The sequence below is a fragment of the Eulemur rufifrons genome, chromosome 4 (genome assembly GCF_041146395.1).
Source record: "Eulemur rufifrons isolate Redbay chromosome 4, OSU_ERuf_1, whole genome shotgun sequence".
NCBI classification, from domain to species: Eukaryota; Metazoa; Chordata; class Mammalia; order Primates; family Lemuridae; genus Eulemur; species Eulemur rufifrons.
The window spans coordinates 59,914,834-59,941,846 of NC_090986.1; the positions used below are offsets into that span (position 1 = coordinate 59,914,834).

The following is a 27,013-nucleotide window of genomic DNA, read 5'->3' on the forward strand; positions in this document are numbered from 1 at the left end:
TTAAGTGAAAAATTAAGTCACAGAATAAATCACATGATACTATTTTAATAAATCTCAGTAAACTAGCAAATGAATTCTTTAGAAATACACATATGTGATAAAACAGTACTTGAAAAAGAAAAAGAGCAAAGGAATGATAAATTCATAATAATTGGATGCCTGGGGATAAGGGGTTGGCATGGAATCAAAGACATTCTTAATGAATAGCTTCAAGGATATTGGTAATATTCTACTTCTTAAATTGGGTGTGGGTTACAGTGTTTGTTTTATTTTGATGCATTTTATATATACACAGATATATATATATAGATATATATTAAAGTCTTTTGTATATACTGAATATTCCATACTTTCTAAACTTTAATTGTCCCATGAGGTCATGAAAGAGTTCAGAGATTTAGTAAAGGAAAGCTTGCCTAGGACTAAAGCTGCGCTTTTTTTTTCCTCCTCTGACAGCACAATATTGCTAGGGTAGTCTCCCAGCACCCCTCTTCCTCAAAGAAAGCTAACATCTAACTGGAAGATAATTTTTTTATTTTCGTTATCCTAGTGGGAAGATCAGGGACAAGGCTTTGGGCAGACTGGTTGGCTTACCATGTCACTGGAATCACACCAAAGCATATTATAATTTTCTCAGAGCAAACGCCTGTATGTCTGAAAATCAAGACACTCACTCATTACCGAAGTGGAGTTGCTTGGCTTCTCCCCTGTTCTTATGAATCCTCTAAGACATGCATTGGGGCATATTATGCCCAAGGGGGCAAAAATAGGTTCCTGGAGAGGGGAGCTTGAGAAAAATTTTTAGATATTACCATAATTTGTGGTCTTCAAAAAGGATTCAGTACATAAACACATATATACAATATAGCTGTGGGCAGAGTGTGGTAGCTCAAGCCTGTAAATCCAAGCACTTTGGGAGGCCAAGACAGGAAAATCACTTGAGGCCAGGAGTTCAAGACAAGCCTAGGCAACGTAGTGAGATGCCATCTCCACAAAAAAATTTTAAAAATTAGCTGGGCATGGTTGTGGACACCTGTAGTCCCAGGTACTTGGGAGGCTGAGGTGGGAGGATCGCTTCAGCCAAGGAGTTCGAGGTTACAGTGAGCTATGATCACACCATTGCACTTCAGCCTGGATGACAGAGAGAGGCCCTGTCTCTTAAAAAAAAGTAAATATTATAAAATATAATATGTATATTTGTGTGGTATTAAAATTTCATGGGGTTGGAAAGGAATAATTACAGGAGGAAAGTGTCCATAGGAGAGCAATAATGAAAAATAGATTGCAAATTACTGCTTTAAGACCTACACTTTTGAGGAATCAAGTAGTTTCATTAGGCTAGGATGTAACTGACCTGAGCCTGAAGAGTTAACCTCATTTATAACTACCAGATGTCCTTTAACTATTTTCTTTTCTGCTTTAGGCTTAAATGCATCTTTATGATACACAGTCTACTCCTCCTTATTTCAAGAAAACATGAGTCATACTTAAAAGCATGCCAGAAATAGAAACAAGATTTAAGACTACATTACGAACATCTGCAAAACAAACTGCCAAACTGCCATGCATAACCTAATATAAACATGGCCCAGTGCCTGAGAGAAATCCCCAACTTCAATGTTTTCAGGCACAAGATGCTACCTTCCAGGAGTCCACATAATAATAAACTTGTATCAAAATAATACGAAAGAGCCTGATCCTATGTTCTATGATTTCCTTTTCTTTGTAAAAATAAAACATCTGGTTCATGTTGGGCTAAATTCCTGATCTAATTCCTAACCAATATTTGTTTTAAAAAAAAAAGTGTACTGTATTTACCCAGCCATATTCAAGGTTTTTAAAATAATTATATTTGAGTAATCTAAATTATAATTTTCTCCCCACATAGAATCAAATTTGTCAGATATATTAAATATTAATATTAAAATTTCAGAAAATTAAGCATAGTTCAGATTCCATTAAAATAAATCCTTCAAAATTAGTGAGTTTTTTCTCACTAATTTGCCAAAAGGCAATGTAATATAATGGAAAGAAAAAGGCCTTTGAAGCCAGACATACCTAGTTGTAACTTTTCATCCTGTCCTTTATCAGTGTCCTTGGAACAAGCATTTTGACTCTTCCAGGCCTAAGTTTCCTCATTCTCAAAAGGGAGGTAATAATACTTATCAAGTATGGTTATTGTCCAGAGTTTAAGTAAAGCACCTTGTCCAGTCCCTCAGCCAATGAGAACAGGTACGGAGGATATTAAAGCTCTATCCACACCTGAAAAGTTCTATCTCTGGTGTGCACCCTGGACAGCAGAATGCATACTGTTGAACTGGTGGATATGAATGGGCTCCTGGCTCTACACTCAAATTACCTGATGGACCTAAAGCCCACCCTGAAGAAACAAAGGAGAAAGTAACCCAATATTTACCATACCCTAATGGGTAAAGCCTCAGGTACTTTCCCGTGACATTTCATTTTATTCACTACAATCACCCCACAAACACACACTATGGAGTACTACTCAGCCATAAAAAGGAATGAAATAATGTCTTTTGCAGCCACTTGGATGGAACTGGAGACCATTATCCTAAATGAAGTATCTCAGGAATGGAAAAACAAATACCACATGTTCTCACTTATAAGTGGGAGCTAAACAAAGGATAGAGGTGATCATAAAGAGCTGTTCTGAATATTACTCAGAAAAAAAGGAATAAACTATTGAGACATGCAAGATGAAAAAAAATCTCAAAATAATCATGCTGAATGATAAAAGCCACACAAAAATAGCATATATATTGTATGACTCCATTTATATAAAATACTAGAAATCCAAACAAATCTATGAAGCAGATCAGTGATTCCCAGGCAATGGAGGAATCAGGAGGCATTATAAACGGGCACAAATATGATTTTTAGGGGGATGAATTTATTTGATCAGTATTTGGATTATAGTAATGTTTCCTGGTTATATACCTATGTCAAAACTTATCAAATTGTAATTTTAAATATGTACAATTTATAGCTTTTGATTTAAAGTGAGAAAAAACATATGTGCAATTTATTGCATGTTAATTATACCTAGTAACAGTTTTTAAAAAATTAGAATTATATACATTAAATGTTAACAGTATTTATATTTAGGCTTACGGATGATTTTGGTTTATCCTTTATGCTTTGAAAGTTTTCTGTGTTGATCATGTTTTGTGTAATTGGAGCAAAAAGTTATATTTCTTACTTTTTGAAAAATCATATTGCAAAGTAATAATAGCTACCCTGGAAGTAAGGAAGATCCAACATACAGAGAAAGGAACAATATCATGGGTAACATGTATGAGAATATTCTGACTGATCAACAGATCACAATAATCACAATAATGCCCAAAGTTCAATTTGCAACTCAGATAAAGTGCTTATCTATTAGATGTTGCTAAATTATGATTATTTACTGAAAACATCTTTGGTGGCCTTAGTATAGCTAGTCACATTCAAGACAATGATAACCGAAAACACGAAAAAAAAACAAGGAATGATCTTTGGTTATGAGCACATCTCAGCAAAACCAAGAATTTTCAGGTCTTGTCAAATGAGCCCAAATTTCTTAAACATAAAGCATGAACTTTTTATTTTTATGAGTCAGGTTGCAGAAAAAGCAGTTAGAACTTATAATGGATGCATTCTTTACTTCAGCAGAAGTTTTACTTTAGGGCTAGGTGTGATGGCTAATGCCTGTAATCCTAGCACTCTGGGAGGCTGAGGGAGGAGGATTGTTTGAGGCCAGGAATTTGAGACCAGGAGGATTGTTTGAGACCAGGAGTTCTGAGCAAGAGCAAGACCTCGTCTCTACAAAAAAATAGAAAAATTAGCCAGGCATGGTGGTGCACACCTGCAGTCCCAGCTACTTGGGAGGCTGAGGCAGGAGAATCACTTGAGCCTAGCAGTTTAAGGTTGCAGTGAGCTGTGATGACACCACTGCACTCTGGCCCAGGAGACACAGCAAGACTCTGTCTCAAAAAAAAGTTTTATTTTAAACATGAGGTTTTTATTAGCTATTTTTAAAATTACAAATCTAATGCATGCTTACTATGTAATAAAGAAAAAATACAAATGATCTTTCTCAACCCTTCCCATTCCCAGTCCTACTCCTAACCCAACACCCACAAGAAAGTCAAAGTTAAGAGCCTGAAGTGCATACTTCCACACTTTTCTCTGTACACAGACAGACATAAAATACATTTATAAAAGGTGTTTTAAGTTCTTTGATTTTTTTTGTAAACAAAAGTGGTATCATACCTCATATGCCACTCTGCAATCTACACTCTTTAGCTTAACAATAAGCACATGGATTCTCTCTAGGTCCAAAGATGTAAGTCTAACATATTCTTTTTTACTAGCCACAGAAGATTCCATAATGTGGGTGTAAAATAATTTATTCAACCATTCTATTGATGAACTCAGATTACTTTTAGTATTTGTCACTAATAAAAATATCAAAATGATGCAATATATATCGTGTACATATGTATCATGTATATATGTCCTTTTTTAGGTGCTAATTTTTTTCCTTAATGGATAGAACATAAAAAAGAAACTGTTATATTAAAAGGTATGTATACTTTATATTTTAATAGTTACTCCCATATTACTTTCCAAAGAAGTCATATAAACTCATACTTTTCCCAGCAATGTATGAAATGCCATTTCTCTGAAACTGTATAGGTACTGGACATTATAATACTTTATAATTTTGCCCCAGGTGATGTATAAAATTTGCTATCTTATTATATAATTTGCATTATCTGTTAAGCAGGGCCAGAACATATGTTCATATACTTATTGGTCATTTAGATTTCCTCTTCTATATTGTGCCTATTTGAATCCTTTGCTAATTTTCTACTAGATCACATGATTTTTCTCATCAATTTGTCAGATATATATGTATATTAAGTGTATTAATTCTCTATAACATGTTTATGCATTAAAATGTGATTTTTATGTTAGAGGTTTACTACATGAATTCATTTGCTCATTTAAACAATGCCTTTAATGGTGACTAAATTGCCACGTGGATCCAAAGAAGCCTATTTAACATAGTACAAAGTTCAAAAATTATACATCTGGGTATGGAGGGCACTGGGGAGATGTTCATCAAAGGATCGAAAATTTCAGTTAGATAGGATTATTCAAGAGATTTCTAGTACAATATGGTGACCATAGTTATTAACAATGTATTATATACTGAAAAGTGCTAAGAAAATAGATTTTAAATGTTCTCAGCACAAAAGAAGTATATGAGGTAATTGATATATTAGCTTGATTTAGCCACTCTACAATATATGCACATATCAAAACATGTGTAAACCATAAATACAGTCATGTACTGCATAACAATGTTTCATGCAACAATGGACCACATGTTAAATAGTGATCCCATAAGATTATACTGGAGCTGAAAAATTCCTATCATCTAGTGACACTGTAGTGTTATAACATAGTAGTGCAACACATTATCTTCTCTATGCTTAGAAACACAAATACCATTGTGTTACAATTGCCTGTAGTATTCAGTACAGTAAGTAATATGCTGTACAGCTTTGTTAGCCTAAGAGCAATGTGCTATATCATATGGCCTAGATGTGTAGATGTATAACCTAGAAGTATACTCTATGATCGCACAACAGTGAAATCACCTAATGATGCATTTCTCAGAAGGTATCCCTGTCATTAATACATGACTGATACATTAATACAATTTTTACTTGTCAATTATAAAATAAATTAATAAATTTCTAAAAATTGTATATCTACAATGAAAGTTGCAGAAAGCAACAAGAGTTATTAAGCAGAAAATAAAAAATAATAAAATGCATCAAAAATGTTTAATCCTTCTTGAATACGGTGCTGGAAGAAAGAAGATTAGAGAAAAATTGGGCACTGGATAAAGACTGCTTTAGAGACTCTAGGGGATTCTTCAGGGCCATTCAAGGACTTTGAAAGTTGATGGGATTCTTCTTTTGAGGGCTCCGTTGTTAAAAATACATCTAAAGAAATCTCAAAGGTAATCCTTTTCTCAAAGTAAATTTTTATGTAATGAGAGTCAATTAGTGCAAAGACTGAAAATAAGGTACTATCTTAAGTAGTGGATGCCTTCTCTGATTTTTTTTCTAAGCTCTAACTCTGTTAAGTAAAGGAATCTTAGGTAATACTTTTCCAGAGACCTTTTGTGTAACCTTTGTTATTAATTCATTAAAACTGACAAACAGCTGCAATGTTTGCTCTACGTTTACACAAAAATCACAATTTTCCCATGCTATGCTGTCATTTATGATGAATTTCTCAAACCTCAAAATTATTTACAAACTACAGGAAAAAAAATCTCTCATCCTGTTGATTGTATGCCAAAACTCACCATGTTACATTAAAAGCATAGTATTGTATAATAATTCTTACAGAAATCTTTGTGGACCCTAATTGCTTGGGTAAAAGCTCAGTGTGTACAGTAAACCTTAAATGACCCCAAGTACAATTGGTCCGCTGACTGCAAGAAGAAAATTATGTAAGAAAGCAGAAATATATTTTTTGAGGTCAGGTTTAAAGTTATCTATTGAAAACCTGCTACCCTGGAGCATCACCTCATAAGGCAAACTCTGGAAGAAATATCATCTTTGGTATAATATACTATAACTTCAAGCACCAAAACATGAAAGAATCCCTTTTTAAAACCTGTCAAATTCATCTAAGCCTTACGATTCAGTTTTAACACAGAAAGGCAAAAAAACTCCATTTATCCACTTCAACACTTGCAGGTGAGAGACTCAGGACTAAGATGATAAATGGGAGTTATAATGGTCAAGGCAGGAGGTAACAAGACCTAGATAATAAAAAAACTGAAGAGCAATCCAGCCCCTGCGTCTATGATGCGCCAGGTGCTGGGCTAGATGCTAGAGGTAGAAAGATGTCCTGTTGTGCCCAACACTGTGAAGACAGAAACAGTTTGAACGAGCAGTTGATAACTGACTATAGAATTCATCAACTCAGGTGGTCAATGAATTAAGAAATTTTACTTTGATGAGATAATACTTTTGTGTAGGTTTCCATTGAATTTTAAACTTTCACTTAAGAATATTTCCAGTCTGTAGCATCTGCCATTAACAAGATTTCTACCGTTTTATTAAATATATGTTAAATATGAATATCAGGGCTCATATTTCAACATTGTGACTTTTATTTCTTTGCTATTATAAGACAATACTGATTTTCAGTGCTCTGAATAATAACTTTGATAAAGATAGAAATGAAACAACACTGCCATGCCTCAATTCATTTAGTACTTCTTTAAATTACCTTTTACACTTTTCAATTCCAAAAGAGTTTTCTAACATACTATTCTTTCCATCCCAGGGATTATTCTACAGAAAATCAAGAGTAGCTACTAAGTAGCTAGAGGCATTGTAGCAGGCTGTAAAAAGAAAACTAAACTGAAGTTAGGAAATCTGGGCTTTGCTACTAATTAGTCAGTCTTCTGACCTCTTTCTTGTGGTCCTACTTTTCCTGACTATGAAATGAGGGTTTTAGAGAGGACAATAATTGCTAAAGTTCCTTTCTTCAATAAAAATCTATCATTTTATATTTCATTTGAAAATATTAAATATCCAAAAGGTAAATTAGATAAATTGAAGCATAAATACAGGAAGAAAAGTAATAGGGTATCAAACTTTAACAAAACATCATTTCCATACTATTTTGAAATATTTTTTTAAAAACTCTAAAAGAGAAAAAAAGTCCATCAAAATTCTCTCATAACCCAAATCCATAGTATCTAATAATGTAATAACAACAGTGAAACCAAAAAACTATAATTTTACCATTCTGGAAATAGTCCCCAAGAGAAAACTTCAAAAAATACAATATTTGAACATAATATAATAAATGCACAAAACCAAGTTGTATTATGCAATATAATTTTTCTGCCCAATCACTATGTAGCAACCACATAACGCTTATCTGGATACTTATGATTTTGGTTGACTTAGCTCTGCCACTTCTATTTCAAGGTAACCAAACCCCTAACAGTCTTTTCCTTACAAATGGACACAGTTACTTATAAGAAAGATGAGTGGAAACAATGTAATAATTGACTACTGGGTAAAACATGCTAACACCATCTTGGTATATAAAAGATAATAGATAAGGATACTTACACTGTGACAATGGTAGGAATAATGCTGAATGGAGAGCAAGCACAGAAAATCAAACTAGGATCTATAGACTATCCAGCTGCTTTCAATATAAACTCTCTTCAGATAAATTTCAAAGAGTAAGCTACTAATGACTAAACATAAATGAAAATTTTTTTATTACATAAGGGATGCATAAAAAATAATAAAAATTTTAAGTATATAAACAAAAAATATGGTGGTGGTTTTTTGGTTTTTGCTCTTTCAGGTTTTTATGGGGGTTTTGGTGACAACGTATGAGAGTGTTGCTAAATTTAGAAATTTGTGCACTTTAGGAGTAGGGGAATGGTTGTGTGAGGATGCATATTTATTGAGCACTAAGTGCCAGGTACTATCCTACACACTTCACATATGCTATTCAACTTAATCCGTACAATATATCCATGAGGTTGAAACAATCATCCCCATATAGTCAAGGAGACTCAAAGCAGGTAAATAACCTACAGAAGTTCACACTGCTAGAAAGTAGTACAGCCAAAATTTTAAACATAATTTCCACCCCCAGCAGTCATTTTCCTATAGAACTCAAACTACATATAAGTTTTCCTATTACCTATCAACAGTAGATTATTCCTCACCTCTGAAGTTTATTGTAAAACATTAGCTCATTCATAATAAGCCTAGAAATCAGGAAAAAATGCCCTTTTATTCCCAAGTATCATGTACCCATAGCATGTAAGGTATTACAGATCCATTTTGTTAATTTTTCTCCAGAGAAGTATAACAACTTGTTGAAGAATTTATGTCACTAGTCTCACCTCCAGAAAAGAAAACCTGTCTATTACAATAATACACTTAGGCATACCCATTATATCAAGAACATTAAAAATAAATGTTCCCGACTCCCACTTCTAGTTAAGATGAAGTGAACTGCAAGAGAATTTCACTTTCAACTTAACAACTGGAACAAATCAGTTAATTTATAAAAATCACAGTTTCCTAAAACTCATCATATAGCTAAGGGTAAAAAGAAACCTAAATGAACTAAATTCTACAAAATAATAAGCCCTTTCAAGGAGAGAGATTCACAGCTAACTTTCACCCCTGGTGGAATGGCAGGAAGATGAAGAATCTGCAATAGATGTGTCAGGAAAAGCAAATTAAACTTTTAACAAACTTATAATGGCCACATATGGGCTGGCATAATGGATTAATATACTAAGAAGTCCCAGTCACAGAGAAAACCTGCACCTACCCACCTACTCTTCCCCCACAGCCCCTTATCGAATGCACAGGGATATACAATAAAAACTAGATTCAGAGCAGGAGCTGAGATATATCCTTCCTGAACCATGCTGGACCTTTCCTTAGCGTAAGGCAAAAGCTCATGGCAGGGAGTGGGATAGAAGAGATGACAGAAATTCCTTCCAGGTGCTTGGGTCTTTATCCAGTGTAAGGCAGCAGTTCCTTAAGAATGGTGTTGGGGCAGGACAGCTGAGATGAATCCCTCTGAGGCACTCCTGGCCTTCACTGAAGCAGCCTCTGGAGGCTGGAGACAGGACAACAGGACAAGAGACATCTGAGTTGCAGCAAGCAGAAGAAAGGACCGAATGACAAAGAGAATTCCCCAGCAATCGAAAAATCTGGCTGCTATACAACAAAGAGAGATTGCTTATGGTTTGCCATAGTTTGTGAAGCTGGAGTTACAAGAGGAACTAAAGTAAATAAAAATAAAGAAGCATTAAAGCTCAAAAATCAATGAAATAGGCCGGGCGTGGTGGCTCACGCCTGTAATCCTAGCACTCTGGGAGGCCGAGGTGGGCGGATCGTTTGAGCTCAGGAGTTCGAGACCAGCCTGAGCAAGAGCGAGACCCCACCTCTACTAAAAATAGAAAGAAATTATATGGACAGCTAAAAATATATATAGAAAAAAATTAGCCGGGCATGGTGGCGCATGCCTGTAGTCCCAGCTACTCGGGAGGCTGAGACAGGAGGATCGCTTGAGCTCAGGAGTTTGAGGTTGCTGTGAGCTAGGCTGACGCCACGGCACTCACTCTAGCCTGGGCAACAGAGTGAGACTCTGTCTCAAAAAAAAAAAAAAAAAAAAAAAAAAAAAAATCAATGAAATAAATGGACAAACAATAGAGAAAATCAATAGTCCAAAGCTGTTTCTTTGAAAAGCTAATATCACTGAAAAACCCCGGCAAGAACGATTAAAAATAGAAAGAAAAAATACAAACACAAATTCCCAGTATCAGTAATAAAAAAAGAAAATATCACTACAGATTCTACAAATATGTAAATAATAAAAGCTATCTTATGAAAAACCTAAGTCAATGAATTTACAAACTGAGATGAAATATATCTATCCTTTTAAAATAAAACAGAACTATAAAGCTCTTAGAAAAAACATAGCATATCTTCAGAATCTTGAAGTGGGTTAAGATTTCTAAGACACAATAAGCACTTACCATAAAAAAATAGATAATCTCCCCTTTAAAAATACAAGATAAAAAAAAGAAAAATAAATAGATAATAAATTGGATGTAATCAAAACTCTGCCAACCAAAAGATACCAATGAGAAAATGTCTACTCAAGTAGACTGACAGTTTTCATAATACTTACATATGACAAAGGACTTATATCCATAATATATGAAGAACTTTCACAAATCAATAATAAGGCAAACAATTCAATTTTTTTAATGGAAAATGACTTTAATATACTTCACAAGAGAAGGTATACAAATGGTGAATCAGCACAAGAAAATATCTTGAACATCATTACTCTCAGAGAAATGAAAATTAAAACCACAATGAGAGGACAGGCACTACTAGAATAGCAAGGTAAGTACCTCTGAAAATTCATTCTTTCACAAAAAACAATGAGAACACTGGCAGAAATTATTAAAATCAACTTTTTCAGAACTCTAGAAATTAACAAAAGGCTTTCAACAATATGACAACTATTTATCCAAGAAAAATGGGGGAACCTCAGTAAGAACAGTGAGTTTTGTAGTATTTTAACTTGCCCTTGTCCATCCCCATGTCCGTAACTCTGTGATTGTCTTGAAAACCAGCTACCTGGCATAGTGAAAACCAGTAGCGTGGTAGCCAATTAAGGTGACAGAACTGAGATGAAGCTCCGCAAAAACCCTATCCTCAGAAAACTGTCCCTACTTGACCCATCTGGCAGCTCCCTGTAAAGTTCCATTCTTAGAATTTGTCTTTATTTGATATACTCAGAGCTCACTGTGTGCAAACAACACTAACCCAGGGCATTTGTCAAAAAAATCAACAACAACTGTTTAACATTACAGCTGCCTGAGGCAGTGAAACCAGCTGGAGCTAAGAAGAGTATGACCAAAAAACTTAAACAAAAAAAAAAAATGAGAATGAGATATTCATAGGAGGCTTTGAAAAGTTCCAGTATATGCCTGGGAATCTGGAAGAATATGCACATGTCCAGGAAAATCCTTAAGAGCCTAATTTCTCACCTCTGGCTGACATTGAGAGTTTGCACAGCAGAAAATAAAGGTTAAGACACAATTATAAGCTGACTGTGGAGCACTGAAGTCATGCCCAACATGCACATAGAGGCCCTCAGCAAAGAAAGAGACTTATCGGTTCTGGGCATTTAAGCAATCTCAGTCCAATCATTAGCTGACCATTAAGCTAGCCAAGCAGAAATGTCAATGGCTGCACATAATAAAGAATACAGACTTATTATACTATTTAAAATGTCCACTTTTAACAACAACAACAACAAAATTACAAAAAAAAAAAAAAAGGGGAGGTATGGCTCATATACCGAGAAAAAAAGGAATTCATAACAACTGTCTCTGAGGAAGCCAGATATTTGACTTAGTAGACAAACACTTTAAATCAGCTATTATAAATATGTTCAAAGAATTAAAAGAAGTCATGTTTAAAAAATTAAAGTATGAAAACAATGTCTCATCACATAGAGAATACCAATAATGAGATAGAAATTATAAAAAAGATCCACATAGAAATTCTAACTTTGAAAACTACAATAAGTGAAATGAAAAAATTCAATAGAAGGGCTCAACAACAGATATGCGCAGGCAGAAGAAAGAATCAGCAAACCTGAAGATGGATCAATTGAGATGATCTAGCAGAAGGAACAGAAAGAAAAAAGAATGAAGAAAAAGGAACAGTCTCCGAGACTTGTAGGGCACCATCAAATCTATCAATATAAATATAATAGAAATACTGAAAGGAAAAAGAGGGAGAAGAGGGAAGAAATAAATAATAATGAAGAAATAATGGCCAAAAATCTTGCCAAATTTGATGAAAAACATTAATCCGCACATCCAAGAATTTCAACAAACTCCACATAAAATAAACTCAAAGAAATCTGCACTTAGATACATCATAGTCAAACCATCAAAGGCTAAAGAGAGAATCTTGATTGCAGAGAGAAAAGTGACTCATCATGTAGAAAGGATCCTTGATAAGATTAATAACTGACTTCTTGTCAGCAACCAGGGAGCCCAGAGGCAGTAAGTAGACATATTCAAAGTGCTGAAAGAAACCGCCAATGAAGAATCTATATCCAGTAAAATTTCCCTTCAAAATACAAAGGAGAAATTAAAATACTTCCAGATTTAACAAAGAAAAATAACTGAGAAAATTCATCACTAACAGAACTGTCCTACAGGAACTATTAGAGGGAATCCTTCTTTTAGGCTGAAATCACACTAGACGGTAACTCAAATTCACATGGAGAAATAAGATTATCAGTAAAGAGAACTACATAGGTAAATATAATGACAATATAAGCATATTTTCATTTATAACTCTTTTCTTCTGATTTAAAAGGCAATTTCATAAAGCAATAATTACAAAACTATCTATGGACTTTTAATATACAAAGATATAACTCCTATGACAATAATAGCACAAATGAGGTGGGAAGGAACAAAACTATTTTGGAGCAAAGCTTTTGTATACTATTGAAACTAAGTTACCATCAATCTGAATAAAATCATTTTAGGTTTAAGCATTAACTGTAATCCCTAAAACGACTACTAAGAAAATAACTCAAAAAAAAACATAGTAAAAGAAAAGTGGGATGCTGGGTGTGGTGGCTCACACCTGTAATCCTAGCACCTAGAAGGCCAAGGTGGGAGGATTGCTTGAGGCCAGGAGTTCAAGACCACCCTAAGCAAGAGTGAGACTCTGTCTCTACAAAAGATAGAAAAAAGTTAGCTGGGCATAGTGGCATGCACCTGTAGTCTCAGTTACTTGGGAGGCTGAGGCAGGAGAATCACTTGAGCCTAGGAGTTTGAGGTTGCAGTGAACTATGATGATGCCACTGTACTCTAGCCCAGAGGACAAAGAGAGACAGGACAGGACAGGATCAGACAGGAAAGAGGAAAGAGGAAAGAGGAAAGGAAAGGAAAGGAAAGGGGAAAGGAAAGGAAAAAGAAAATTGGGACAGAGTGGAGAAGACAGATTGCAGAGCCATTTAGGAGGTAGAGTTAACGGAACTTTGTCTTAGATGAAAGTGAGATATTCCATTCCCCCTCAAGGAGCTGACAAAGATTCTTTGCTTGATCAAACTTTAGTCAGGTTTCTAAACCTTTTCCTAGGCCCATCCTTGCACTTCCTTGTAAAATCCAGTTCTAGCAAAAGAACCTTGCTAAGGCAATTTAGCCAGAACCTCCCCATTCTTGACAACTGAGATCATTCTTCATCAAGTTTCTCATCTTCCACCATCCCCCAGGTTATATCATCACCCTAGCCTGTCTTCAGCAAGAATCTTGTTAGGTCAGTTTAGCCAGAATCCCCTTTACCCTCGATGTTTCCCCATGCTGCTCCATAGCTATAAATTCCCACTAGCCCATGCTGCTTTCAGAGCCAAGCCCAAGCTTTCTACCCCACTGAAACACCCTTCATGATGGTCCTAAATAAAGTCTTACTTATTATGCTTTAACAATTATCACTGAATAATTTTTTTCTTTAACAGAGCAGATAGTCTAGTGGAAGAATCTGAAGAGTGAAGAAAAAGTTATTCTATAATACGTTGTGCCCAGTGACTGGAACACAAAATAGGGGAAGAAAATGGCACAAGATGAGGCTAAACTAGATCAAGATAGCTAAGAATTGACCTTTGTTCCTAAAATATTAAAATGTCCTTTAAAGAATTTTGAGAAAAGAAATGACATGATTTCAAGCAACGAAGTGACTGTCATTAGGGAAATGTAGATCAAAACCACAATTACATACCACTTCACATGCATGAGGATGGTTGTTATCAAAATGACAAACAATTGTGAATTGTGCTGCTATAAACATTCGAGTGCAGATGTCTTTTTTATAGAATGTCTTTTGTTCTTTTGGGTAGATGCCCAATAATGGGATTGCTGGATCAAATGGTAGGTCTACTTGTATCTGTTTAAGGTATCTCCATATTGCTTTCCACAGAGGTTGCACTAGTTTGCAGTCTCACCAGCAGTGTATGAGTTTTCCTGTCTCTCCACATCCACGCCAACATGCATGGTTTCGGGACTTTTGATAAAGGCCATTCTCATTGGAGTTAAGTGATATCTCACTGTGGTTTTGATTTGCATTTCCCTGATGATTAGAGATGTTGAGCATTTTTTCATATGTTTTTTGGCCATTCTTCTGTCTTCTTTTGAAAAATTTCTATTCATGTCCTTTGCCCACTTTTTCATAGGGTTGTTTGATTCTTTTCTTGCTGATTTTCCTGAGTTCTAAATAGATTCTAGTTATCAGTCCTGTATCAGATGTGTAGCATGCGAAAATTTTTTCCCATTCTGTAGGTTGTCTGTTTGCTCTCATGACAGTTTCTTTGGCTGTGCAGAAGCTTCACAATTGCAAAGATGTGGAAACAACCCAAGTGCCCATCAATACATGAGTGGATTAATAAAATGTGGTATATGTATATCACGGAGTACTACCCAGCTATAAGAAACAATGGTGATATAGCACCTCTTGTATTTTCGTGGATAGAGCTGGAACCCATTCTACTAAGTGAAGTATCCCAAGAGTGGAAAAATAAGCACCACATGTACTCACCATCAAATTGGTTTCACTGATCATCACCTAAGAGCACATTTAGGAATAACATTAATCGGGTGTCAGGCAGATGTGTGGGAAGGGAAGGGTTGGGTGTACACATACATAATGAGTGTGATGCCCACCGTCTAGGGGATGGACACTCTTGAAGCTCTGATTTGCAGGGGGGGGGGGGGGAGGGGCGCAAGGGCAATATACGTAACCTAAACTTTTGTACCCCCATAATATGCTGAAAGAAAAAAGAAATAAACAAAAATTAAAAAAAAAAAAACAATAACAAGTGTTAGTGAGAATGTTGAGAAACTGGAAACCTCACACATTGCTGGTGGGAATGTAACAGGGTATAGCTGATATGGAAACCATTTTGGTAATTCCTCAAAATGTTAAACATATGCTACCATATGACCTAACAATTCCTCTTCTAGGTAAATACGCAAGGAAATTGAAAACATATGTCCATAAAAAACTTGTATATGGATGTTCACAGCAGCATTATTCATAATAGCCCAAAAGTAGAAACAATCCAAATGTCCATCAACTGATGAATGAATAAACAAAATATAGAAGATCCTTACAATGGAATAAAATTTAGCCATACAAAGCTATGAATTACTGACACATACTACAACATCAATGAACCTTGAAAACATTATGCTAGGTGAAACAAGCCAGACACAACAGCTACATGGTATGATCCCATTTATATGAAATGTCCAGAATCAGCAAACCCATAGAAACATAAAGTATATTAGTGGTTGCCAAAGGCTGGGGGGAAGAAAGAGGAGACAATGGGGAATGACTATTAATGGGTATGAGGTTTCTTTTTGGGGTGATAAAAATGTTCTAAAGTTACATAGTGGTATGATTGCACAACTCTGAATATACTAAAAACCACTGAATTGTACCCTTTTAAGTGGTGAATTTAATAGCATATAAATTACATCTCAATAATGCTATTATAAAACAAAAACCATGATGAGTTACTTTTTTTCACATCTGGTGGTAGGAGTAAAATAAAAAAGACTAGAAATACCAGTGTTGGCAAGGATGTAGAACATCACTGTTGGTCAAAAGTAAAGTGGTACAACTGCTTTGGAGAATTGTTTTGGCAGTGTGTTATAAAGTTAAAAAGGCATTCGCCCTATGACATATCAATTCAATTCCTAGTTTTTTACTCAAGAGAAGTGAAAACTTATAACCACAAGAACTGTGGAGGAATGTTCATAGCACCTTATTTATAACAGTCCGAAAATGAAAGCCATCCAAATGTCCATCGACAAAAGAATGGATAAAGAATTTGTGGTACATTTATACAATGCAATACTATTCAGAAATTAAAAACAAACTGATAGATGCAGCAATATGAATAAACCTCAAATTCATTCTCTTGATGGAAAAAAATACACACACACTCACTCATACCATTTGATTCTATTTATATAAAGCTGGAGAACAGGCAAAACTAATCTATCATCGTAGAAAAGAAAACAGTGGTTTCTAGGGCAGGGTAAAGAGGAACAAGCACAAGAAAACCTGTGGGGGGTGATTAAAGTAATCTTCGTGGTTACACAGGTTTATAATATTGTCAAAACCAACCAAAACGAACATTGAAGATCTATGTAGTTTATTATATGTAAATTTTATCCCATGTAATAAAGAAACAGTAGTATGTGAGACAAATAAATGTTTCTCTTGAAATATTCATGTGTGAAATGATAGGATGTCTCGGATAGGTTTTAAATGCTCCAGCACAAAGAGTGGGGATCAGGTAAAAGAAGATTGGCATAACATTAATAAATGTTGAAGCTGGATGATAAGTACATTGGGCCCTCTAGTTTTGTGTAAGTTTGAAAATTCCCATAATGAAAAGTTAAAAGCCATTGATTCATAAATTAATGAATTATTTCTTACTGTAGTTCTGTGGCACAAGTTCTGGGTTCTTGGGAGTTTTCAACTTGTAGGATACATCTCCAATATTTACTGTATCACCTAAAAAGATAATAAAGAAACAGCAGCATTATAAGAAACAAATGAGAAAGCACACTCATGCCTTTGGCAACAATGACTGTCCTGACCTACAGAGAGAAATGTTATACACATGTCCTACACATCTATCTAAGTCAAGCACTATGCTCTAAGACTTCCATCCAAAGTATACGCCCTATAAAGGAGAAGTGAGACATCAGGGACATTCACATTTTAAATACTAAGTTAGCAAAAAGATGAAGCACAATAAAACACATAATCAGCTTTCTTTTTTCATTAACAGCAATGCTAATATAGGCGACAATAATACAGAAGAATGCATTTTAAGATCATCCAAACCATCAATAGGATAGAATCTTTAATACATATCCTCAACATTTTTTTTACATCTTTGTATGTCCTTATTTTTACTACAATTTCAAGTGATGTAGCAATATATGTTCAAAATTCAATATTTCTAGGTGCATAAAAAGAACAAAGCCCCTGTGGCATAAATGCCAATTCCTACATGAAACAAGCAAAAGTTCTCAGTAATTTCTACACAGTTCTATTTTTTAAAGTAAGAATTTCTGGCTGATCTTCTAAAGTGCCGAATTAAACTGAATAATCTCTCTCTGCTTTGCTCTCTCCAACAGCAAAATAGGCATAGTGATACCATCTGCACCTGGAACTTCATTTTGGAAAGGGCTCAAAGACGCTCAGAAAAAGTAGCTGTGCAAAACATATCTTTCAGAAATGCCAGTTTAGAGCTAGTGAGGTATCCTAAAGTCTAAGACCTTAAATCATGACACCAGTAACAACAGCCAACACTTGTTGAATGTTTGCTATCTTCTGAGTACTTTACACATTCCCAAAAGAACCCTGTGAGACAGAAACTTTAGAAACAAGGAAATCTGTAAATCTTTGAAAAAGAATTGTTGTAGATAAAGAAATTTATTACGAGTATGTGGTAAATTGAGAGAGGAAGATAAAAATTACATATGAAGCTAAGTCCTTGCTAGACCCAAAATTAGCAGCCAGGAGGAGGCAAGGCAAAAATCACTGAAGACAAAAACCTAAAGACTGCAAACCTCTTCCACAACCCACCAAGACCTCCCTTCTTCTTCCCTGCCTAATCAACTCTTTGTCTTCACTCAGTCTATCATAAGATTCTCAAAGCATCAGTATCAGCTGGGAACTTGTAAGACAAATTTTTTAAATGGTGGCTCATACTGCTGTTTTTTTGCATACTGCCACCAAAACATTTTTAAACAATTCTAAAAAGAAAAGAACACATGATATGTTTACAGGAGCAGCTAACAGTTTACAGGCATCCTCCTAAATGGTAGATGGCAACCATGAATTTCCCAAGGTTTTCCAATATTTATGTTTCTTGTAGTGGGTCTCCAGGTTACTATACCTTGTCTTACCAGGCTAATGACAAAATTAAATACCTCTATAAAATCAGAGCATTATACAGCAAACTATATTTCTTTTTTTTTTTTTTTTTTGAGACAGAGTCTCACTCTGTTGCCCAGGCTAGAATGAGTGCCATGGCGTCAGCCTAGCTCACAGCAACCTCAAACTCCTGAGCTCAAGCGATCCTCCTGTCTCAGCCTCCCGAGTAGCTGGGACTACAGGCATGCACCACCATGCCCGGCTAATTTTTTCTATATATATTTTTAGCTGTCCATATAATTTCTTTCTATTTTTAGTAGAGATGGGGTCTCGCTCTTGCTCAGGCTGGTCTCGAACTCCTGAGGTCAAACGATCCGCCCACCTCGGCCTCCCAGAGTGCTAGGATTACAGGAGTGAGCCACCGCGCCCGGCCTATATTTCTTAATGGCCATCATACTCCAAACACAGACTAGGACCAATTGTACCTAAATACTATCGAACTATATTGCCTGAACTTTGATTTGTTTGATTTTTAACTGGTTCAGTTCACAGGAACTCCTGTTAAGGAGTACATTTTGGTCTTTAGTTACTCTCCTGAAAGTCATCGTAACAGTCCCTCTGGTCTGCCACATCCTCTTCAAGTTGTTTTTTTTTTTTTTTTGGTGTTTTTCTTTTTGAGACAGAGTCTTGCTCTCTTGTCCAGGCTAGAGTGCCATGGCATCAGCCTAGCTCACAGCAACCTCAAACTCCTGGGCTCAAGCGATCTTCCTGCCTCAGCCTCCCAAGTAGCTAGGACTATAGGCATGTGCCACCATGCCTGGCTAATTTTTTCTATTTTCAGTAGAGATGGGGTCTCGCCCTTGCTCAGGTTGGTCTTGAACTCCTGAACTCAAGTGATCCTCCCACCATAGCCTCCCAGAGTGCTAGGATTACAGGCATGAGCCACCATGCCCAGCCTCTTCTTCAAGTCTTAAATGTTTGCATGCAGCCATCCATTGAGCATTCAATGGTCTCTCGTTGACTCAATCAGCAACAACATAAAGAATTATTCAACTGATGTGACGTCGTGATTTATGAATTCCATAGTGAAACCAAGTAAGTCCATTATGATGGTGACAGAGAATGGCATCAATGCCCAAGGTTTTGGTCAATCTGTCAAAATTAGGAGGCTGAAAAAAAGGGGGGAACTGTTAAACTAAATTTGGCCTGAGGATTCCTCTGTACTTTGAGTCTTTAAATAAAAACCATAACTTAATTTAGCACACAAATTAACTAAACGTCTAACTTAGAAGTATACTTTTGTAACAAATAGTGGCATCTCAGCCAACCAGAGCAGCTGAGCTTCAGTCAATTACAGGCTGCCAACTGCTCAAACTGAGTTCAAATAAGGCAAAGCTGAGCTATAACCAATGAAGCTGTTTCTGTATCTCACTTCCATTTTCCATTCATAACTGCCGCCTGCTCACATTGTGGAATGGAGCTCTCTGAACCTCTTCTGGGTTTGAGGGCTGCCTAATTTGCAAATCATTCTTTACTCAATTAAACTATTGAATTTATTTCACCTAAAGTTTTTAACAGCAGCTTTGACAAAGTTAGTTTAGTTCAGAATTTCTCAACAGTGGCACTATTGACATTGGATAATTCTTTGTTGTGAGGGGCTGCCCTATACATCATGGAATGTTTAGCAGCATTGCTGGCCTCTACCCACTAAATGACAGTAGTACCCCTTCTCTCCTGGTTCTGACAACCAAAAACATCTCCATACATTGCCAAATGTCCCCCTGGGAGAAAGGAATCACCTCAGGTTAACAATCACTGTCACCATTTTTTTATATACTAAATATAGACCCAAGAAAAAAACAAATGTATCAGCAATTTCCACAGTGGTCTACGTGACCCTAATACAAGTCTTCCTGTTGAATTAAAAGTTACAATTGTTTTGGGATTTTACTATTAAATTCTTTAATATATGGCAGGGTCAGAATATCTTCAGGGTCAAAATAGTCTGCTGCATGTTCAAAATAGTTAATTTTCCCAAGATTCAATACCTAGTAAATACAAAGCTAAAACCATATATCCTAAACCATAGTAATTTTCCCTTTGCATCATATTTTCCAGTTGAAGCCAGAGTTCTATATTTCTTCTCCCCCAAATCATTTATTACTATCTACGTCTATTGTAGCCCAAGAATACAATCTTTGGGGGTGGGCAGTGGGTAGAAGGTTTCACTCTGTTGCCCAAACTGGAGTGCAGTGGGGCCATGACAGCTCACTACAACCTCAAACTCTGGGCTCAAGCAATCCTCTTGTCTTAGGCTCCAGAGTAGCTGGGACTATAGGCACACACCACCATGCCTGGCTAATTTTTTTATTTTTTTATAGAGATGGGGTCTTGCCATATTGCTCAGGCTGGTCTCATACTACTGGCCTCAAGCAGTCCCCTAATCTTGGCCTTCCAAAGTCCCAGGATTATAGGCGTGAGCTGGTGCCACAAGAATATAATCTTAAAAATCACAAAAATTCATATTGATGGATATTTACTCACTGTTCATGTATTTTAAATTAGACAACCTGAATGTCCAAGAATGGGAAACTGGGAAAATAAATTATACTGATAAATATATAAACTTAAAATCTATTTTAAATGATCATGTATAGCAATATTTATCACCATGTTAACGTGTTCATAATGGTTGGATAAATTATAAAATATACATGATCCTATTTTTAAAAGGAAATATGTATTTTAATAAACATTTTACACATATATAAAATCTGATAGGATTAACACTAAAAAGTTGATCATTATCTGAATGGATTACATTTTAGGGGATTTGCGTATTATTTTTGCTTTTCTACAATCAACATAGTTTGCTGTGAGAAATTATTTTAGAGTATTTTTTTTTTTTTTTTCCGGAAGAAAGGTAAGAGGTATGTCCCTCAGAAAAGGAGAATGTGAAAGATTGGGGGTAGAAGAGAAGGGAGGTCTTACGGAGAAAGGAGTGAGGTGGATATAGCAGTGCCATAGGGTGTTGCTTAAGAATGGAAATCCTGAAATTAAAGTGCACGGCTCTGAATCCTGGTTCTTCCGCTAGTAACTGTTTGATACTGGACATGCTGTGTGATACCTCTGTTCCTGCAGCTTCCTCACTTCATAAAGTGGTGCTACTATATTATCCCCCTCATAGATTTATTATGAAGATTAATGTATTAATTTTGGAAAGCACTTAAAACAGCACCAGCCTATAGTAAGTACTTCATAAATGCTAATTATTATCATTATCCAGGAGAAGAAAAAAAATAACATTCTAAGAAAGACAAGATAAGGAAAGAGTCATCTCAAACCTTAGACTGAGACCAGGAGACAAAGTCTATTTTTAGGTATATAGGGAACAGTAAGATGAGGGTGAGAACCAGATGGGGAAGACTTTCCATTTCAGGGCTGGGTGAATTAGAAGTGAAGTGCAAACTGCTTTTATATCTTGGGCCAAGTTGTGTTGTCTCCCAAACGTCAACGAATGGAAGTAGAGCAGAACACCATATTACATAAATTCTAAAGAGCTTGGGATAGCTGGGGTGAAGTGAGGCTCATTGTGGTTTTGATTTACATTTCCTTGATGATTAATGATGTTAAGCATTTTTTCATATACTAATAATTGTTGACCATTTGTATATCTTCTTTTGAGAAATGTCTATGAGCGTCTTTTGCCCATTTTTAAGTCAGTTTATTATTATTTTTTGCTATTGAATTGTTTGAGGAAAGTAGGTGGAAGGGAGACGAGGAGAGATTGGTCAATGGGTACAAAATTACAGTTGGACAGGAGGAATAAGTTCTGGTGTCCTATTGCACAGTAGAGTTCCCAAAGTTAAAAATACTGTACATTTCAAAATAACCAGAAGGAAGGATTTTGAATGTTCTCATTACAAGGAAATGATAAACATTTGAGGCACTGGATATGCTAAATATCAAAATTCGATCATTGCATAATGTATACATTTATGGAAAATCACACTGTACCCTATAAATATATACAATTATTATGTGTCAATTAAAAAATAAAACTAAAAAAGAAAAGCTTTGTTTGTGATATTTAGAATCATTTGGCACCTTGGGGAGGTGCTTTTCTCTTGGAGAGTGGATTTGAGCATTGTTGATGAAGGTATCAGATCCTGTAGCATTCCTTGTTTTTTTTCTTTATTCTTATTTGAATGAAGTAATTAAAACTTTTGGCTTTCTCAAGACTGTAACCCTAGAGTGATGATTATAGCTTCTACCCAACATGGTTGTGATAGTTATAAAAACTTTGTTGTGCTATTTAATCCCTGCAATTGGCTAGGTTTCTTTCTTTTTTTTTTTTTTAGTGGGAAACTTTCCTTTATTCGAAAAGGAAATTTGGCCGGGCAGGGTGGCTCATACCTGTAATCCTAGCACTTCAGGAAGCTGAGGCAGGAGGATTGCTTGATGTCAGGAGTTCTATGCCAGCCTGAGCAAGAGCTAGACCTCGTCCCTACTAAAAATAATTAGCCTGGCATCATGGTATGGGCCTATAGTCCCAGCTACTCAGGAAGCTGAGGCAGGAAGATCATTTGAGCCCAGGAGTGTGGAGTTGCAGTGAGCTATGGAGCTGTGGTGACACCACTGCACTTCTAGCCTGGACAACAGAGCAAGACCCTAAGGAAAGGGCGCTGGTGGGGAAGAGGAAAAGGAGGAGACGAGACCAGATCAGAAGAGGAAGAGGAGATGAGACCAGACGAGGAAGAGGGGACGAGGAAGAGGGGAAGAGGAAAAGGAGACCAGACGAGACCAGAAAAGGAAGAGGAGACCAGACGGGACAAGGAAGAGGAGACCAGACCAGAAGAGGAGACGAGACTGGACCAGGAAGAGGAGACGAGACCAGAAGAAGAGATGAGACCGGACGAGGAAGAGGGGATGAGGAATAGGAGATGAGGAAAAGGAGACCAGACGAGACCAGACAAAGAAGAGGAGACCAGACAGGAAAAGGAAGAGGGGACCAGACCGAAAGAGGAGACTAGACCAGAAAAGGGGAGGAGAATAGACAGGAAGAGGAAGAGGAGACCAGATGAGACGAGGAAGAGGAAACGAGACCAGACAGGAAGAGGAAGAGGAGACCAGATGGGAAGAGGACAGGAGAACAGACAGGAAGAGGAAGAGGAGATGAGACCAGACAGGAAGAGGAGACAAGACGGGACGGGGAAGAGGAGGTGAGGATTTTAGAGTATTTCTGTAAACAAATTACTTCATACACAAGAGTCATAAAGAAAAAACAGTGAATGCCTTTAATAATAACGGTGTTAAAGGAGAACACTAAATGTGGCATGGTGGATTTATAGTTATATTTCCAGGTTTATTATTTCATCTACAGTATATTTGAATCTATTTAATGTTAGAGTCCTACTGAGCCAACTTGCCTGGCTTCACCTGTGAAAATACTACAATAATTCTTATTGAATATTCTTAGTAGTAGATAAACTCATTAACTTCTTTGTTCCTAAAACCAAGAGACAATACTACTAACTGAAGTGTAAAAAGATATAAAGAATTTACAAAGTATAGACACTTATATGATCTGATAGCAAAAAATAAAAAGCAGTGCATTTTTGGGTTGCGGGGCTTTTTTTTCTTTTTAACATAAATGACCTCTCTTCCTTCTCCTTATCAGGCCTAATAGAGGTCCTATCTTGAGAGCCAACAAAGTAATATCAGCCTCTCCTATTCCTTCTCTGTATGAACTTTTAAGGTACAAAGTATTGGCAAGCACCAAAGGAATATAAAGATAAATAAGACAGACAGTCCAAGAGAAATAAAAACCACATATAACTTGAATCTATTATTTATGCTCTTTTGTTGCTCTTTTTTCAGACTATTTAATACTAGGAAGCAATGTCAACTACATGCATAGAGGAGATGAGTTACTGGTCACATGTAAGAGTGCAGCTGAGAGCATCTTACTAACATAAACTGTAATCCATTAAGGCCAACTGCTCTTTGGGGTTCTACATTTGTCTGTGTATGACCTCTGGTTCAGAATGGGACACTCCAACCCTGATGGCCTTACGCTTATGTTTCAGGGTAGCCAAGAACTTGCCTTCTGTTCATCTTGCTCACAGCTATTCTTACTTGAGTCCAGATCTCTGATGAGTTCCCAGCTGCATTTATCTAGTCCTCATACCTTCAACCTTTGAATCTTTGCAGCAGCAAGGCAAATGAAGTTAACATAATTTACTTCTTTGGTCTCATACTTCCCTAGTCAATGACTGAATCTAAAAGTTAGTATGGTGTCTGTAATGTACCCAGAACTCTCATATTTCAAGCAAAGCCTGTACTTTGATTTGCTGGACATAACACAAATTTTGAGGACATTTACAGCTAACCTACCAACACCCACCCACCTATATAATACAGACTTTAAAATTCACACCCACATGTGTATCTAATGTTTTTACAATCAACATGCATTATTTATGTACAAAGAAAAATTTTTTTAAAAAGTTCACATCAATTAACTCTGTTACGCTTACCTACCCAGATAGTTCTCAGAGTCCTGAACCTAAAAAGAACTGGTATCATTTCTTCTAAAGGCAAGAAAATTAATTCTCACATAGCTAAAATGTATTATATATATAAGAAAAAAGAAGTTAACTTTTATTCAACATTAATATGTATCACAGACTGAATCCTCACAACTCTATTAGATATACCCTTTTCTTCATTTTACAGTTAAGAAACCTGAGACACAAAGTTCAGTAATCTGTCCTCAAGTCCCCATACCCAGACAATGAAGAAGCGGATTCCAACCCAGATTGTCTAACTTCAAAGTCCAAGTTATAGATTAAACTACATTTCTACCCTTGACTTCTGCAAACCAGCAACAAACAAACGAAAAACACAAATGACTAAACAAATAACAAATGAACAAACACCCTAGAAGTCAAAATAATTGAGAAAAGGCAAAATTTGAAATTGAAACTCTATGAGGGGGGAGCATTTGTTCAAAGAATGAATTAAATGCACGAGAGATAAACTCGTTCATTTCTTGGCAAGGAAAACTGGTGGGGGGAAGGGAGAGAAGGCAAGAGGAACAATGAAACCTACAATTTCATAGTGCAAACCTCCATTATTCTAAGCAACAACATTGACAAAATCCTGCCTAGAATCACTTCACCAATCAAGAGAAGCAACAACAGACATCAATTTCTACCACCTAACCTCAACGCACAACAAAAAGAATTCCTAAAACCAGCTCAGGTAGAGCCAAAACCACCAAGCTCAGAAATCAGAGCATGTGACTTTGGCGTACTCACTAGTTGTGTGATCTCCAGCAAGTCACTTTTCCCTTCTGGGTCTCAATTACGTCAATTGCAGGGTCAAGGGTTTTAACTAAATTAAGGTGTAACTTTCAGCTCTAAGAATATGTGAAACTTTGAGGAAGGAAAACTCCTGTAAAACTTCGAAAGCCTCGTGGATACATTTTAAACACCGTGAACTATGGGTTCTTTAACCAGAATGTACACTTCTAAGCTGCCACAAGCCCTGGCTGGAAAGCAGAGACCGGCTTCCAAGCCCTTGGGACTCAGAGAGCAAGGTCAAGTCCAGCTTTCAACAGCTCTCAAGCGCTGCTGCATTAACCTCTGCGTGTAGCACAATCCAAGTCAGAATTCTTTCTGGGGGTAAAAGCAGCAGCGGCGGAAGAAGAAATCACTATTCCGGGTCATCAGAAACATTAGTCCAGACCCTACGGGTGGCAGAATGAGGCTCAGAGACTGCAAGCGCCTTGCCCCATGTTACACAGCAGTTAGCAGCTAGGTCGGGACTAGAACCTTGATCTTTCGGCTTCCCGCCAAACAAACGATCCTTCCCTGTACAGCGGAACAACAGGAAGGATTAAGAGGCGGCGCGTGGGGGGCCGGCGGGGACAGGGGGGGCGCCCCAGGTTACCTGTGTCGGCCCCTGCCCCGGCGTGCAGCAGTCTAACCTCCGGCCGCTGCCTGTCGCCGCCCGGTCTGCCCGGCAGCACCTGCCGCAGGAGCAGCCTCACTCGCCGGGAGGCCGCGCCGCCGTGGCCGCCGGATGCCCGGAGGAAAAGGAGCCGGGATTGCATGAGGCCGGGGGCAGCGCCGGGACGGCTAGGGGGTCGGGTCGTGCTGCGTCCCGGGCGGGCAGCGTGAGGCGGCGGGGTTAGGAGGACAGGAAGCGGCACGGAGCTGAGTCCGCCGGAAACTCCTTCCCCCGGCGCGGCCGGCTCCGCGGTCTTGGCCCTGCCTCCGCGGGGGAAGTAATGTGGGGATACGGCCGAGAAGGAAGGTCGAGAGAGCCTAAGTGCAGCCATTTTGACCTATACCAGAACCTGAGCACCCTGAACGAGAATGTCGCCGGCGCGGGACCACTCGAGGATGGATACA

The 27,013-nt window shown here is 37.1% G+C and overlaps 1 protein-coding gene across 1 annotated transcript in view; it reads right to left on the reverse strand.

Moving 5' to 3' along the window:
• The window catches only part of VWA8 (von Willebrand factor A domain containing 8), a 316,757-nt gene extending 289,969 nt beyond the window's left edge, over positions 1-26,788 (reverse strand). Inside the window, exons 1-2 of the mRNA XM_069467672.1 lie at positions 26,550-26,788; positions 17,142-17,219 (exon numbers count right to left, since the gene is read on the reverse strand). Of these exons, the coding sequence (XP_069323773.1) occupies positions 17,142-17,219; positions 26,550-26,712 (241 nt within the window). The 5' untranslated portion in view covers positions 26,713-26,788. The remainder of the gene's footprint in view (positions 1-17,141; positions 17,220-26,549) is intronic.
• Positions 26,789-27,013: the final 225 nt, after the last annotated feature.